The 16447-nt window shown below is 39.9% G+C and overlaps 1 protein-coding gene across 2 annotated transcripts; it reads right to left on the bottom strand.

The window, feature by feature from the left end:
• Window positions 1-527: 527 nt before the first annotated feature.
• LOC134852826 (cytoplasmic polyadenylation element-binding protein 2-like) lies at window positions 528-7675 on the bottom strand. 2 transcript variants are annotated; one of them, XM_063868645.1, is made up of 9 exons: window positions 6739-7675; window positions 6559-6658; window positions 5559-5582; window positions 5119-5319; window positions 4853-4942; window positions 4654-4772; window positions 4098-4212; window positions 3293-3474; window positions 528-3055 (listed from the first exon to the last, which is right to left on the bottom strand). In XM_063868645.1, exons 1-9 carry the CDS (start codon window positions 7480-7482, stop codon window positions 2771-2773), a joined length of 1860 nt encoding a protein of 619 aa, XP_063724715.1. In that variant the 5' UTR covers window positions 7483-7675; the 3' UTR covers window positions 528-2770. The 2 variants fall into 2 exon arrangements, with proteins under 2 accessions (XP_063724715.1, XP_063724716.1); XM_063868646.1 differs by lacking the exon at window positions 5559-5582.
• Between the last annotated feature and the right edge of the window lie 8772 nt (window positions 7676-16447).

Below are 16447 nucleotides of genomic sequence, written 5' to 3' on the forward strand. Positions count from 1 at the left end.
TTGAGGAAATCGAAAATTTCCGAAAAAATGGGCAAAAAGTGAAAAAAGTAACGAGTTGTGAAGCTTTTCTAAGACCGTAGGGGGTAGGGTAAAAATTGCCCTAAATTTCATGCAGGCAGGTAGGTGAAACGCTACTGAATCCATTGGTACCACTTTTATGAGAATCTGACGGGTAGTTTTTTGGGAAAGCGAATTTTTCGAAAAAGCGTCTCAAAAAAAAAAAAAAACCAGATCTCATCTGGAAAAAAAAAACGTTTTCATGATACCTGTTTAATAAATCAAACAGGAATTGAAGAAAAACAATTTGAAATTCTGATTTCTAGTCTAATTTCGAGCAGCAGTCTCAATTTAGCAGCCTTCAAAATCTTATATAAGCAGTGAAATTTAATTTCACTCCAAGGCATTCAAAATTTCAGCTACCGTTGTTCTGAGTTACCTTTTAGTACCGCTCCCAAAATACTGTTCTATGATATTTCAAGCGGGCAATGAAATTAACCCGCTTCACTAGCTCTGATCAAGAAAAGAGATTTTTTCGACAACTTTATTAAGTACTTTTACTTTGAATAAACGGGTGAAATATTTTTTTACAATAAAACTTAACAGATCATATCGGGTGAGTAACTTATTTGGGTTTCTAATTACGTGTAAACACTATTAGTTAGCACTAACACAAACCAACCAGAATATTGTAATAATTATTAACTAATTAGCAGAGGGTAGATTTAATGAAATTGTGAATAATAAGCTTGCGCTGATTAATTATCAACTAATACGCAGAGCATACACTCTAACTATGTTTACAACTAAACTCTATAACGACCGCTTAACCATTTAAATCAAAAAACCATGTCCACTATCAAGATGTTTCAAATATGGATTGCGAATCAGAACATATTATCATTCTTTGCTTAAGTACTCCGTGATAGATGAACAATTTGAAAAAGTTCTGATCCAGGTACTACATCATATGCTTTATAGATCGACTGCATTCATTTTCTACTCTTTAGAAAAGAGCACCGATTTTGGGGAAATTTTATAAATAATCGAGTCCAAAGATGGCGGGTATAAGCTGTATTTAACGCTGCATCCCGATTTGTATGAGAAACTTGTCATAATTTAGTAAACGAAGTTTGAAAAATAGCACAAATTCAGATAAATTCTCTTAGAAAATGATCACTGCACGACGTAATTGTATTCTTTAAGTTGGAAGTTTTCAGCTATCTAATTCAAATTGATTCTGTTCAAAACTCAGTAGAAACGGGTGTATTGTATATCACTTCAAAATAGAGCTCTCTTGGTAGCAAAACTGATTCGACAAAATGTGGAAACATCAAAAAGTTGGCGTCTTTGGTTTTGATCACGTTTAAAGTGTTGTACAAGAAGTTTAGTAACAAATTCGCAAGTCTTGTATAGATAGGTATAGAGAAGGTTACGACGTTACTTATATTTGTTTGGTATGAATGAATGGCAAATTGTTTGTGATTACTTCATTCCGATCAAAGTCAAAATAAACATCCGTATCAAATCTTAGAACTTTCTGTAACAAAAGCGCGAAAACGAAAATAGAAATCTAAGTATTCAAAATTGCACTGAGAAGAACATCAAATTAATTTCCTTACATCTATATTTCTGAGCAGGTCAAATTACTTCACAAAATTACTTCACAAACAGTAAATCAGTAAGCGGTCAATCGTATTACTACTGTATACACTAACACAAACTTCTATTTGACGACTTTTGCCAGAGGTCTTAATAATAACTCAAAGTTTATTTTAAAATATGTCAAAAGCCATCAGTTGAGTCAATCAATATAAATTTCAAAAAATGAGGTAAGGTAATTCATAAATATAATATAATGAAGTGCATCTAATAGTATGTATTCATTCGTTAACTATTTTATCAAATATAGATCTTTCTCGAAAACTCTTTACGGAAACTAATTTAATGAGCAAATTAAGTTACTCGTGGAAAATTATGGCTTCAATTGTAAATATTGGACATTAACTATAGGGTACACTAAGTGTACACATTGCTGTAATTCGGCAAATAGTATAATAATTCCGGCCATCAAATCATGTAAACTAATTATAAAAGCGTCATTGTTTCTAGGGTTTTACCCTTAAAGAAGAAACCATTTAGTGCAACAATATGATATAACACATGCTGTAGAGATAGGATAGATGGACAACTTTTTAAATCTAAACATGAGCAGAACTAAGAACCGATTTCGTTTATTTTGTTTCAGTATACAGTAACACACTAGAACTAAATTAACATAAATTGGTCGAATTGTAAAAACTTAAGAAAACTAAGTGAAGGTTAGAGAAATAGCAACAACTAATTCAGAATTTGTATACATTCAACAAAATATATATACATGACATTCGTAAAATGATTGCAATGCGACTTTTATCACAGGACAAAAATCATCTAATACACGACTCCAGGCCACAAAAAAAACACATTATCTGACTTGCATCACGATTTGCAATTTGACATGAAATGAAATACTAGGATTTACATTTGAATGAAATGAAACTAATTGCGATGATATTCACGCCTTTGGCAATATTATATCCGAGTTTTCACAACTTCGTCAAAGTTCAATCATGCAGTGAACGTGAACAATCAATAACTTCCTTCCAACTTCAAGCTTCGTTTTCTTCACTGCTCCACAAATAGATCCCGCACCCACTTAGATTTCTGCTGTTGGTTTTACCCTCTAATTTCCCATTCTTTAGTGTGTTCACTGCTGTTGCTGGTTTGTCACTTAACCCCATCGAGCGTGTGAAGGATTTCCAGGCTGGTAAGCATTCGCCCCTCCACCTCCCCCTCCCGCTCCACCGCCACCTCGACTCCTCTCGCCACCCTCTTTGACCAGAGGTTTGTGATACTCCCTTCCCTGTCTGGAATGGATCTGACTCCAGCACTGGTCGCAGTAGTATTGTAGACACATCACATTGGCGCAGAAGTAGGGCGCGTATTTTCCGTTGCATCTATTTCCGTGACATTCATCACACATTTGGTCGTCCAGCACATAGGGCTTCACCTCAACCTGAGACAAAATATTACTGCTATTTACATTCAACAAAATCACATGAAAGTTTCTCAAACAATTAAATCATATTTCCGACAAACTGTGTCTAAATTAGGATTTCCACTAGCTTTGACTTTGAATAACAATTTCAAAAGAAAATATTAGTGAATTCATGCATTCCTGATTTCTGCAAACCTGTTGACTTCCAATTCAACGCAATGAGGAATTTTTCATCTATTTTGTCGGGACACTTACTCGCTTGTCTATGTCTCCGTGCTGCAGCTGTACGAATCTAGCGCTGATTGCAGCAATGTAGCTCTGCTGGTTTGCAAATGCCACTCTCCCAGCACCCTTAGGGTACTTCAATTCAGGGTCAGTGTCGATGCCAGCGTAGCACACGCCACCATACAACCTGTCCATGATACGCGCAAGCTCCTCTGGAAAAATAACACATTTCATGAACTCATTTGATCTTCCATTTTGACCAATAAATCGGACACTTTCAAAACAGAAAGCAATCGCCTACAATAAACATAATCAACAGACAGTTCATAAAAAACGTCCATGAGCAAGGAAACCGGAAAAAATGATTCTTTTAAAAGAATTTTCAGCTTTTTATTTTTGGCCAATAGGTTAATTTTTTTGCTGCGGGAAATTTAAAAATTTAAATCAATATTCAAAACACGAAGTCAGTCTCCTTTTCGCGCCATTTGGATTTTCATTAATGGGGGGGGGGGATAAAACTGGCCTTCTTTATACCAAATAAATATGAATCGAACTTAAAAAAGAATCAAAAACGAAACCTCGCAAAATCAATATAGAGCGTAATCCAATTGTGAGGCTTCCTGAAAAAAAACCCATGCGATCTAAAATAAGTGTCTTCGTCTCGTCAATTGATAATAATTACGAAACGGACAGCTTAAAAAGCGCAACTCTGTTTGAATCTAGGGCCATTGTTTCTTTAAAAAGAACTTAATCATCATGTTCTCTAAGCTTACCATGATGATTTCTAATTCATTGCGTTAGAGCATCCGAAACCAAAATATCAGTGATAACTTACGTGCTTTCAGCGGTCTGGGCACTCCCCCCACGAAAATAGTTTTCCTCGGGTCTAAAGGCTGAGACCCATCCATGACATAGTCACTGTCTGCGAGGTTCCATGGCCGGATTTGCACCTTGAAAAACAAAATGTGATGTACCCGTAAAACTTGCACTATTCGTCGTTCAGTCACTATTCCTTCATTGAATTTTTAACCCATGGCTTAATCGCAAACGTAAACTTACATTTCATGTTCTTATTTGAAAGTTAATGCCAAATTGTTGGCAATATCGGTGACCTTGAGCAATTTAATTGGTCAAAAACTTAAGTATTTAGGACTAAATAGGTTTTTGAAAATTGTTTTTACGTGTAAAAACTAGTGATACACTGAAATCCGACGTCAAATGAGCAGTTAATAAAGCAATATAAAGCAATAACTCCCTTTAGATTCGTTGACCGAAAAGGATATTTCCAACAATTTGGCATTAAATGTAGAATTTTGAACGTTTGCAGAATACTCGTTCAGTTGAAATTAAAAAAAAAAACACTTATCTATTCGTTATGGTTTTACACTCACTGCTTTGTCTTTAATAGTGGGCGAAGACACACAAATGTAGAGTTTGCCATCATCCTTCACAGATTGATCGATCAGCGCCTGCACGCTAGCTTCCTCTTGGAACAGCAAGAAAGCGTACCCTAAAATACACCAGAAATTCACATGAATGAAGCTTGTTTTTTTTCGGTATCATGCTTCAAATGGAATTATGAATATTCACCTTTTGGCGGGAAGTAGCTCTTACTTTCCGCCTTGTGAGGCCAATCGACAACCAGAGGACCAAATCTGCGAAACGTCTGCGTAATTTCGTCTAAAATATTCAAAAATTAATGCGTTATCTGCTAGGTTTATTAGGAGGCCACTTAGTATTTATTTCTTGCAGAACGAAGTTCGATAAAAGATGAACCGCGACTTGTCCGCTTAAGAAAACATTTACAGCCCATTATTCGGTCGACTCTTTGGACCTAAATTTAGAGGATCAATTACCTTCATCGATATCCGGCGGCAAGCCTCCAACAAACACTTTCCTCGAAAACCTCTCGGGACATTGTCCTTGTCTGCCCATATGTCCCATCGCGCTCATCTGGTTTGCCATCATAGGATCATTCGGATTGTAATGTCCAGCTGCAACTGCTCCCAAACTGTCGTCCAAATCATTCGCATCCAGAAAGAAAGGATGGTTGCGTCCTAAAAATTTCTATTGTCCTCAAACATACTTTAAAACTAAAATTGCAAACTGCGAATTTAACAGAAGCTGAGAAGGATGTTAATTTTATTCTCTTGAGAAAGTTAAGACACGAAAATTTAGGGAAGCTACAAATCTCGTAATTGGATTTAATGAATCATTTAGACTGACTGCCAGGAAAAGGAAAACAGTTTAAGAATAGTCATTGTCTATTATATTAGTGATCAGTTCTTCTTCAAACCTCTTCTGCGATAAGATTGGCGATCTATAAACCGAATAGACACAGATCATTACTACTAACAAGGATAGCCGGTTTCTGTGCAATTAGCAGAGAATGTTCCGACCATATTCATAAAAACACGGATAGCCGGTTACTGTGCAAGTAGCACAGAATGTTCCGACCATAGTCTTTAAAAACTACAAAAAAGAAAAACTAGCGCAAAAAAACTCGAAAACCTAATTTTACTTGCTTAAAACTAAATATCTAGGTCTTACATACAGCATAAGCTATTGTAAAGCCTGCTCGCTCGCTTTATTCGCTCAAAATTGAAATAAAATCAAAAATTTTAAACCAGTTTTTCTCGACATTGAGAAAACATTTTGAAGATTTTTAATGCCGTTTTAATATCACGACTGAAAGGGCTTCACTTTGATACATCACTCAACCTATTCAGATTATTTTTGTGGTACTTCATTTTGCGTGGAAAACAAAAAAGAAAAAAACTGAAACAAAAGAATACTAAGTTTCTCTACATTTTTCAAATGGTCGGAACTAGAAAAAAAAAAGGTTTTTTCTTTTATTTTCTTCAAATTAGTGTCGTTTTTAGTGCGTGGTGTGATTCCAACACTATAAAATTGTATTAAAACATGAAGAATTAGACGAGATCAACAACAAAATTAGTTTCATTCATAACAATTCTTTAAAAAGTAATCAATTTCCCTATAACGAACGTTACTCGATCGCGTTACTCGCTCAAAGTTAGACGAAAAACTTCAAACCGGTTTTTCTCAACACTGAAACAAACACTGTATACCTTTGACGCTTTTCATGACTTTAACATGATATATCACTCAACTCATTCCGATGATTATTTGTGGTACCTGATTTTGCGTTAAACAAAAAAATCTCAACACCCGATGGTCGGAACAACAATATTGTGTACCCTGGTAGAATGGGGCTGCTGCACGCAATCCCAAATAAGCTTAAGTGATCATAGTAAACTTAGAGAAAAACTACGTACGGGGCCGCATGTCAGGTTGCATCTCATTGCGCATGATGTCCAACAAGCTGCTCTCCAATTGTCCAAACCGCATAGGATCAAAGCCGGGGTGACGAGCATCCTGATGAAAAAACGATATCAGATATCATGTAATGCTAAATATTTCGTATCACACTTAGGTTGAGTAACTCAAGAACTAACCCCTCGCTTCTGTAGTTGATTCCACGGTGACGGCGTCAAAGCATTCCACGGTGTCTGGTTATTGTTTGCCCATCCATTAGACTGTCCAAAATTTTTCATCGGGTACATGTTTGGTGCCTGTCTAGGAGGAAACGACGGGTTATAAACAGAGCCGGCAGGAGATCGTCTATTTGGCGGGTTCAACGCCAAGTGCGGCGGCGGCAAATTCATAAAGTTTTGGTTAAAAACCGCGTTGAGAGATTGGGCAGTCGGAGCGGCCATATTAGGAGGAAATGATGGAAAATTCCCGTTCATTGAAGGTGGAGCAAAGTTATAGAAATCTTCAGTAGGAGCAGATGGAGGCTGCGAATTGGACCAGAAAGGCGGCTGAGCTCCCATTTGAGGGCCATTGTTCATTCCAGCTGACATTTGCGGCATGTTGAAATCGGGCGGAAACATCTGCGCGAACGGCATATTCTGTTCCGGCATATCAAACATTGGCTTCTGCATCATCGGAGGCTGTTGCTGTGGCTGCTGTTGCGGCGGCGCTTGAGAGACATCGCCATTTATAGCAAAATCGTTAGTCTGGTCAATTATCGGTTTGACTCCACCATTGATTTCATCTGCCTGGTTCAAATTATCTACATTCTGCACATCATTCAAACTGCCCGTGACGTTCGCAGAAATTCCATTCATCGGGTGCTTTGGAATATCAACTTGCTGCTGGTTTTGTGGTGGAAATTGAGACTCTTCCGGAATAACCATTGTTAGGATTACAGGTTATGATAATTCACGCAGTTAGAAGGGAATAAATAAAATTATCAAAAGGTAATTAATAATTCTATAAAAACGCCTGCGAAAAATTAGCACCTGATACAAAACTAATCAAAAAATCAATAGAAAAGTTGCTGTTCAAAACCAGCGAAATTTGAAGAGTAAAAAGTTCAATTCAGAGGAATATAATCCAAACATGCTCATTAAGGTATGAGTCATCCAGCGAAACCTGTGAACAATTCGAATTTTTCAGAATTTTAAAAAACAAGAACTCAATAACTCTTCATCCCCAGGAAATTGACACAAATTAAAGCACAAGTCAAAGACAGAACAAAAGACAATTTGCAGACCAGGATACTCAGTATCCGGTCGAGCAAAAAATGTACACGAACAGTTCAGAAACTATCTAGACGAGCTCTTGACAATTTGCACCAGTTTCTTGGGTCAACAATTAGGATACTAACTCGATGAGTTGTTTTCAAAAAATATGATGTGTTTGATGTATGCACATGCTGATTATGAAACTCTAAGCTAAGTAATTTTAATTTACAATTCAAAAAAAAGAAAAAAACACGGATCTTACCTTTAGTTAATTATGCAAATGCCGGTTATGCCATGGAAATATCGAAAAAGATTTTCATATCAAATCGTGCCCAGTTTAGCAAAGCTCATAGATAAAATCAAAACTGTCTATTAAAGAAAAGTTATAAATTATTTGCTCCTTAATTCGCATATAAATCTTTGTTCAAATTAATTTTTTTTCAAGTATATCCCGGGTGTAGATTTTTTGTCCCCACGAAAAAAAAAACTAAGCGGTGCACCACCAGACTCTTCAAGATTTGTTATGTTTGATGTTTGTGCCTGTTTGTGGAGCGCCCTCTGAGGGATTTTAGAGACAGGTCTGTCAAGTGGCTTTCTGTGGGGAGGTGGGAAACTGGAACTGGCTTGAAGAGTCTGGTGGTGCACCGCTGGACCTACTGAGCTTGGGTGAGATTGTTCCTTGTTTTTGATTTTTATAATTCGATTTTAAAAATTAAATTAATCTAATTGTCTTTTATTTTTTTTATTTGCTGATTTATAAAATTCCCACTAACCGCTGGGTTAGTTCAGTCCCCTAAAGTCCAGTCAAAATTCTTTTTTTCACCTTTATGCTGCGTCAAGATGAGGAAAAACCACAAAGAGTGTACAAGCAAAGATTGCTTAAAACCTTCAGGACTGATAAATTGGATTGATGTCATTGTTGTTCTAGTTGGTATCATATCAGTTGTGCGAATATTTCTCTTAGCGACTCTGAGAAAACCCAATGGTTTCAGTGTGCTTTATGCGTTGAAGTAAAATCTGTTAATATAGCAACAATAGGTAATGATTTAGTGCCAGACAATTATGTTGATACAACCATCTCAAATGTCCGAGTACTCAAGAGTGTACCAAAAGACTCGCGTCTTCCCTTGGCGGAAAGTCTGTCGGAAAAAATAAATGACATTTTCTACAATGTAGAAGATGTCACAAAATGGCTAATTTTTTTAATGTCGTTCTCGTTTTTTTTTTTGGAGCAACCGAAAAGAAGTGGACGCAAACAGACCACAAGCATGAGCTCTTTGAAATGAAAAAATTCGATCAAATGACGTGTCACTTCCAAAACCCCATCCCCAAGTTTCAAGCCTGCCTCTGTGTGACCTCGAGCAGAGAATAAAGCTAATAAGTAGTAAGCTCGACGAAGGAAATGTAAAGGGAGGAATAAGGCTTGCTGCTTCGGATGACAAATTTGCTCCTTTTTCAACTGATAACTATCAAAAATTGTTGTCTAAGCAACCTCAGCGAGCCAAATTTGCAGCTCCAAATCCACAAAATTTTTCGTAACCGAGTTCGACCTATACAAAGCGATAATGTCCTTTCCGAACGGATCAGCAGCAGGTCCTGAAAAAATAGTTCCACAAATTTTTAAAGATCTTGTTAGTAAGTCGAATGGCAGTGCAGGGCTTAATTTTCTGAAATCGCTTACTAAGCTGATAAACATCATTGGAGATCGCAAACTACCGGAACCCCTAAGACCTTTCTTTTTTGGCGCAAAGCTTATCGCCCTCACAAAGGTAGACGGAGGGTTGAGACCGATTGCCATAGGCAACACGCTGAGACGTATCGCGTCTAAATGCGCTGGAAGCAAGGCCCTCTCCGAGCGACAAAATTGTTTCGGAAACGTACAGGTAGGATACGGTACCAAACAAGGAGCAGAAATAGCTGCGCTATCGTTTCGAAACCTAATTGAACGCGACGACAATCCAAAATGCACTGTTCTTTTACAAAAATATTTTAAGAATGCCTTTAACTCTCTAAATAGAGAAACAATGCTGAATCATGTTTATTCAAATCGCCCCGAATTGTATAATTACACCCATTGCGCGTATGGTAAATTTAGTTACCTTTTTTACGGAAGCTCTGTCATAATGTCAGAAGACGGATTTCAGCAAGGTGATCCTGAAGCCCCACCCCTTTTTGCGGAATAAATTCATACACTAGTCAAACAGTTGGAGTCGAAAATTAACACCTGGTATTTAGATGATGGAAATGTAGCCGACGACTATAAGTTAGTACTCCGGGACCTTAAAAACATTCTGAAATCGGAACAAAATTACGGCCTGAGCTTGAACACTGAGAAGTGCGAACTTTGTTTTTTGGAACCGACTACAAGTACACAGTATAATTCAATTTTAACCCAATTTCGAAAAATATGCCGCAAAATAAAAATAAAAACATAAGAAGAACTCCTCATTTTAGGATCTCCAATCGGCGAACTTTGCCGAAAAGAATAACTCGACGAAAAAATTCAGGAGCTTGAAAAAATCTAGACGCCCAAATCTAGACGCCCAAAATCTAGACAAACTAGAGGCACATTATGGTTTTTACCTCCTGAAAGAAGCTTTAGCATGCCAAAACTCCTATATTTTTTGCGTACGAGCCCTTGTTTTTTGCAAAATGATTTTTTGGAACGCTAAGACAAATGTTTTTTAGAAATTCGTTATGCAAGGTCACTAACATGAAAATGGATGATAAACAGTTTTTACAAGCAGTTCTCCCGGCAGCCAAAGGTGGCTTCGGCGTTTCTTCCGCTCGTCTACTCGCTTTACCCGCTTTCTTAGCCTCAGCAGTAGGAGCGAAAGATGCCATGAGCCAAATCTTTGGTTTGGAGCATGTGGATAAAACCTATGATGATGCCTTAAACGGTGGTTTGAACTTGGAAAATTTGAAATGGCCCCGGAAAATGAAATCCAAAAAAATTGGACGGAGCCAATTTTTGACAGCAAAGTTGCTTGATTTTACGACTCGAACCAACGGAGGTAAAAAGATTCAACGCGTTCCAAGATAGATTTGGCTCCCAATGGTTGAACGTCATCCCGTGCAAAAATTGAAGGTTAAAACTGTCGAAACAACAACTCAGAATTGCGATAGGACTTCGATTAGGCTCAAAAATCTGCGAACGGCATAAATGCGTGCGCGAAAAGACGTTACCGAGGATGGTTGGCATGGTCTTTTTTGCCTCAAAAGTGAAGGGAGATTCTCTAGACATTCAAACCTGAATGCCCTTATAAAGCAGAGTTTATCCTCTACTAACATTCCGTCTGTTTTAGAACCACGACACCTCTACAGGACCGATCAGAAGCGACCAGACGGTTTGACGACCGTTCCATGGGCTGTTGGTAAGCAGCTCTTGTGGGATGTAACGGTAGTAGACTCCTTAGCTCCTTGTAGGATTAAAGCCGGGTCTGTTTGTAACCCTGGTACGGCTGCTCTTGAAGCGGAAGAGCGAAAAATTGACAAGTATAAAGATCTTGTAAATGATGGATATCTTTTTCAACCGCTAGTTTTCGAAATTCAGGGCGCGTCGAGTTGCGTGTTCTTTTTGAAGAAACGTAACCCGTATCGATTTTAATTGAAAAGGACTTAAATACTTGTCATCTTCTTTTATTATTATCACTTCCATATCTAGAAAATTCCAAGGACTACTGATGTAACCTCGGTTACTATGATACTTTTGACCTTCTGATTACAGCCATGATTTAGCAAAAATTGATTGAATCTCAACTATCAAATAACCATAAAGGGCTGATTGAAACAAAGACAAAATCCAGCGACGCGCTGATACCAAGCAAAACGACGGAAGAAACTAAACGAATCCAAAAATCAAAAAAAGGAAAAATTGTCATATCAGCCGATAACTTGGCGCAGGCATATCGAAAGTGTGCTTCCGAGATTCTGAATCATTTCCCCACAACAATAAAACAGAAGATGATAAAAATTGACAAGTATAAAGACTTAATAGATGATGGGTATAATTTTTAACCTTTTGAGATTCAGGGCGCTGTACAAAAAACGTAACGTTCGCCTACTTAAGTCACATATGAGGTTTAAAAAAATAGGGATACCATTGGCTCAATAGTCAGGGACACTATCTCTTGTGTTTTTCTACCTCAATCGGTCGGAGCCAATTCGGTTCACTTGTGACATGAGACTAAAACCCGCGTTATTGCTTAAAGGCCACTACCAAGATACCCCCCCTCTCTAGAAAATAAGAACGCCCCCATACTCAGGTCTCAAAATACCCAAAATACGCGAACGACGTTAAAAACAGGGTCGGAACCTTATGTATAGTTACTTTTTATTAGACAGTGGACCTTTGATCCCTTCCAGATGGATCAACCTAAAAACTCTCCCTAACTCAAAATAACAATATAAAACACACGCAAGAAAATAATATTAGGTACTCACATACCGACACGACCTCTAGAACCGAGCAACAGAATCATAAATCAACTCTAAAATTGATTGGGTAATTAAGTTTAACTCGAGAAGGTTGAAATAATCAAGTTTTAACTCAAGTTTTCACTCTGGTTCAATCTAATTTTTTTTCTCCACGAGCGATCACTTTCCGTCTTCTGCCAAGAATGTGACAGCTCTACTCTTGCTCGAATTATGTATTGAAAATTGCGAATAGCAATTTCCCGCAGCTATTTTTGACTACTTTCCCGCGATTGTAGTTCGAATATTCTGATCCTATTTTTCTGATATTTTCAGTTGTTGCGAGGAACTTGAGCATGGCATGCTCAATTCGAGTTTTTGAAAAATTGCATTTCACCCCAAAATCAAGACTAAACGTTTTCTCAAGGTCAAACTTCCAAGTATGACCGACTGGCACATTCTCCCCGGACTCAAGATCGATGTCCTCATTGCCTGTCGTCATCCTTCAGTGAGCCCCCAGAATGTTGAGTGCGTCTCAAGTTACGGTGCCAGTGGTCAATTACAGAAGTTTGCAGCAGATTTAACTTTATCTACACCCCAAAATGCACAACCATGCAAAACTGTTACATTTTCGGTAAACAGCAATCAAAATCTGCAAACACCTTCACCCTGAATTTCCGCTTTGTGAGCTAATGGTTAAAATATCTTTTGTTTTTTCCCATTCAGAAAATTGTCATGCAGCATTTTGATTTATATAGATATAATATACTAGTAACAATAATTTTTTGTTAAAATTTCTTTTCCGTGCCCTTAGATTTCATCTGAGTTCACACTCAAGCCCCTTTTTCTTTCCTCCGCTCACGACTCAAGAACCAATCGCTGAACACCCTCTTCAGTTCGTGCCCCTTGTCTTCGAAGTACTGCGTCCTGACACACTCGACATCGTAATCTGCCTTGCCAGTTCTTCTTCGTCATAGGAACTGATTACGATCTCTTCCCATGCCTTCAGCTGTTCATAGGCCCGAATCCACCACTCCCTTTGCTCTTGTAGCCTTTTCACCTGATTCTGCAGACCCTTCACTTTAAATTGCCTATTCAAGCAAAAGGAACTGTGCAAACTCAGGCTCACATTCTTCGCCAAGTCCTCCTCCAATACCGATTCTCTCGCCTTGGTGTTATCTCGAGACACACTACCAACTCTTTTCCAACCCGTGGTTATCGCATTGCGATGAGTTAGCAAGGGTCTCTTGAAAGCTTCCGGCCCTATCTCGGCCAGTAACTGTCGATACTCTTTCTGATGCTTCTTCATGTGATCCTTCGTCACCGTGTACAACCAAGACGTCAACGTCGCTGGAATTCATGGGAAGAATCTTATGCGACTCCACACGTGCCTCACCTCCATGGGTATGGAGAATACTTTGCACGCAGTCTCAAACAACTCAAGCCTCCGGTTGTAATCAATGGCATGTATTTATTCCGCTGTTGATGCCGTCGACTCTCGATGTTTAGTCACGTTTTCCTCGATCCACCGCAACGCCAGCATCGAGCTCACCACAAAAAAGGTGACCTTCTGCTGATGGTCGGGTAACCCGACTGACCGAATTTCTTCCACGTCCCATATCAAGTACAGGTTCGAATGCTTCGGATACCACACTGTCTGTGCCAGGTAGTGGGATGGGCATTCCCCATGTGTCAGGTTGATACTCCGGAAGTTACGTCCTCCCGAAGCTTCCAACAGAGGTTCAAACTCCATCATTTTCTCATGTGTCACGTCATTTTCTTCCATGGCTGGGGCACTATTCGTCGTTTTCCCGATCGTGTTCTGTCTTTCGAAATCACTCGTGTTTTCGTTTTCTAAGCTCAAGAGTTCCTTCCCCCAGATCTCACTCAAGTTCTCTCTTTGATCCCCTGGCACAGCTCCCAGGATCTTCTTCAACAGTCTATGGGAGTCATGCGAGATTCGAGCCAGGCTTACACATTTGAGTATCGAGAAGGCTTTGTCAATTAATACCCTCTGACTGGACGCCTCCACCATCGCCATGTGTAATGGGTAGTGGCTTCCCCACAGATTGGCCATTACCGATCCCTCCAGAGATTTCGCATTCATTGGCAAACTGTAGGCTTCACTCAGGTGAAACCCCATCTCCGCCTCAAGACCAATCTTCCATCCTCTGATGTGTTTCTGGTCCATTTGTAACACTCCAGGCCATGACTCCACGCTCAACGACGTCACCAAATGGTGTTCGCATTCTAGCATCTCCAGTGATACCAAGCTGCACATCCTCGAGAAGAATCCCAATGCCGTCGCTATGTTCACAGTGGTGCTCGCATAGCATTCAGCCACTATCTGCACCTCACTTTTTTCTTTCTCCGTGATGTCACCAAACCACGTGGCTAGTTCCTTCTTCTGAAAAGATTGTATTCTGACGCAGGACCGTCCGTCACAAAAGTGCTCTCCACCTCCACACACTAGGTCCAGACAACCTCCCGGTTTCGATGAGGTAGGATCAGTTTGTGCACCACGTTCAGATTCCCCAAGTCCTCATCCTTTGCTGTTGACAGTCTCACTCGCTCCGTGAATTCTTCAATCAAACTCGCGTGGGGATGTGGGCATCAAGAGGGTCTCAGCAACTTCCAAACAGTGCCCCAAATTCGTAATCAACATGTCGTTTCCATTTAACATCTTTAGTTTCATCCTCTTGTTCGAGCGCGGCATGCTGATCACCTCTGGCATCTTCTCAAGTAACAGACCTAGGCTTGGCCTTTCCCTTTCCGTCGGATCAATCTCAATGATTTTCTCCGTCCAGAACTTAAACAATTCCGCCACCTCAAGTTCATGTAGGCGTTTCCGGCCTCCGAATTCAAGAAAGGGTTATAAGCTATTCCCATCACTCCAGACACATTTTGATACTCTCCCCGTTTTGTGGGCTTCGAATAGTCTTCTGCTAGGGCAAAATTACGATGCATGTCATGCCCCTCCTCGAATTCTTTATTGTAGATTCTTTGTATTTTATCAAGCTTCCTATGGCTCTCTAGAGACTGCCTTGAGCTCTCTTTATTTTTGATTCCAGTACTCTGGTATACGTTCAGGATAACAGTGGAGACTCTCCTTTCCATAGTTTTACTTGCCATCGCTTTTTGATGGCACATTTGAACAGTAGTGTCGGTTATCACTGACATGATCCACCTCAAGAAACAAGTAGCATCTTTTCTCCTCGCTAGGCTCAATCCCGAGCTGTCTCGAGCAATATGTTGCACCAGCAATTGGTACACCCGCAGAACCTTGTCGCCCAGTTTAAGTTTGTCGTGCGAGGTCAACGCCTCTAACGCCACTCCCGCAAAACTCCATGTGAACATCAACTGTCCTGCCGTTCTGACAAAAGGATTCGCCATCAATGGCAATGCCGACGATGGTGCTCTCATCACATCTTCAAAGTACTCTAGCAGCAGATTCTCCCAAGACCGCCCGAGCTAGTTTCCCAACTCTGGCTTATTAACTTTGGCCTTCTGATGGGTAGCCCAATGCCGCCGCTTGCGGGACAACTCGCAATCAAGCTTCTTCAGGCAACTCTCCAGTTCTTTCGTGGTCTCCAGAGCTATCCACCAAGATCGAGCGGTGTTTCTCGTTGCGTTTCTCTCGAGAGGGTCGCACGTCACTTGCTTCCCAATGGCCTGGTGTTGCGTCGAAAGCCACTCCTTGCGGATGTCCACTTTCCACGTTTGTCTACTAGTCGAACCCCTTTCCGCGTTTGCCTTTTGAGGTTTGAAGTCTTCCTCCGTTCCCGGAGTCGTCGAGGCTTCCATTTCCCGCAGCGATTTATTTTTATCATCCATCCCAATCTTAATTCCATTATCATCAGTTTTTTCATTTAGAGTAGAGCTGTCATTACATGGGTTGGCCTCAGTCTTCTGCTTCGGTTCCCTTAGACTTATCATCTTCTCAAGCAGCTCCTTTCTCGCTTTCTCGTCTAGTCCGATGCCTATCAGACAGGTTCCCCATACTTCATCACCGTACTCCACAGTTCTTCCTTGAAGTCTTCCAGCTTAGTCTCGCGCCCTACCCTCTGGTTGAACTCATCTTGCCACGCCTTCTCATCTAGCGTGTCCAAGAACATCCATTTATTGCCCTCAAAAGTGTCCTTCTTGCTGCTTCACTGAGGGTTTCATCCATGCTTACCCCCTCTCCTGATTCTGCTTGCTCCTTTTCTAGCGCCTCTTTCAA

The sequence above is a fragment of the Symsagittifera roscoffensis genome, chromosome 8 (genome assembly GCF_963678635.1).
Source record: "Symsagittifera roscoffensis chromosome 8, txSymRosc1.1, whole genome shotgun sequence".
Lineage (NCBI taxonomy): Eukaryota > Metazoa > Xenacoelomorpha > Acoela > Convolutidae > Symsagittifera > Symsagittifera roscoffensis.

What these genes read in the sequence shown, in the direction of transcription:
- LOC134852826 (XM_063868645.1), bottom strand. Translation starts at nt 7,482, where the DNA reads ATGGTTATTCCGGAAGAGTCTCAATTTCCACCACAAAACCAGCAGCAA. An exon ending in GAGCTACTTCCCGCCAAAAG is followed by an intron (nt 4,773 to 4,852) that starts GTGAATATTCAT and finishes GGTGTATTTTAG; the next exon opens with GGTACGCTTTCTTGCTGTTC. An exon ending in GCCCAGACCGCTGAAAGCAC is followed by an intron (nt 3,475 to 4,097) that starts GTAAGTTATCAC and finishes TTATTTTTCCAG; the next exon opens with AGGAGCTTGCGCGTATCATG.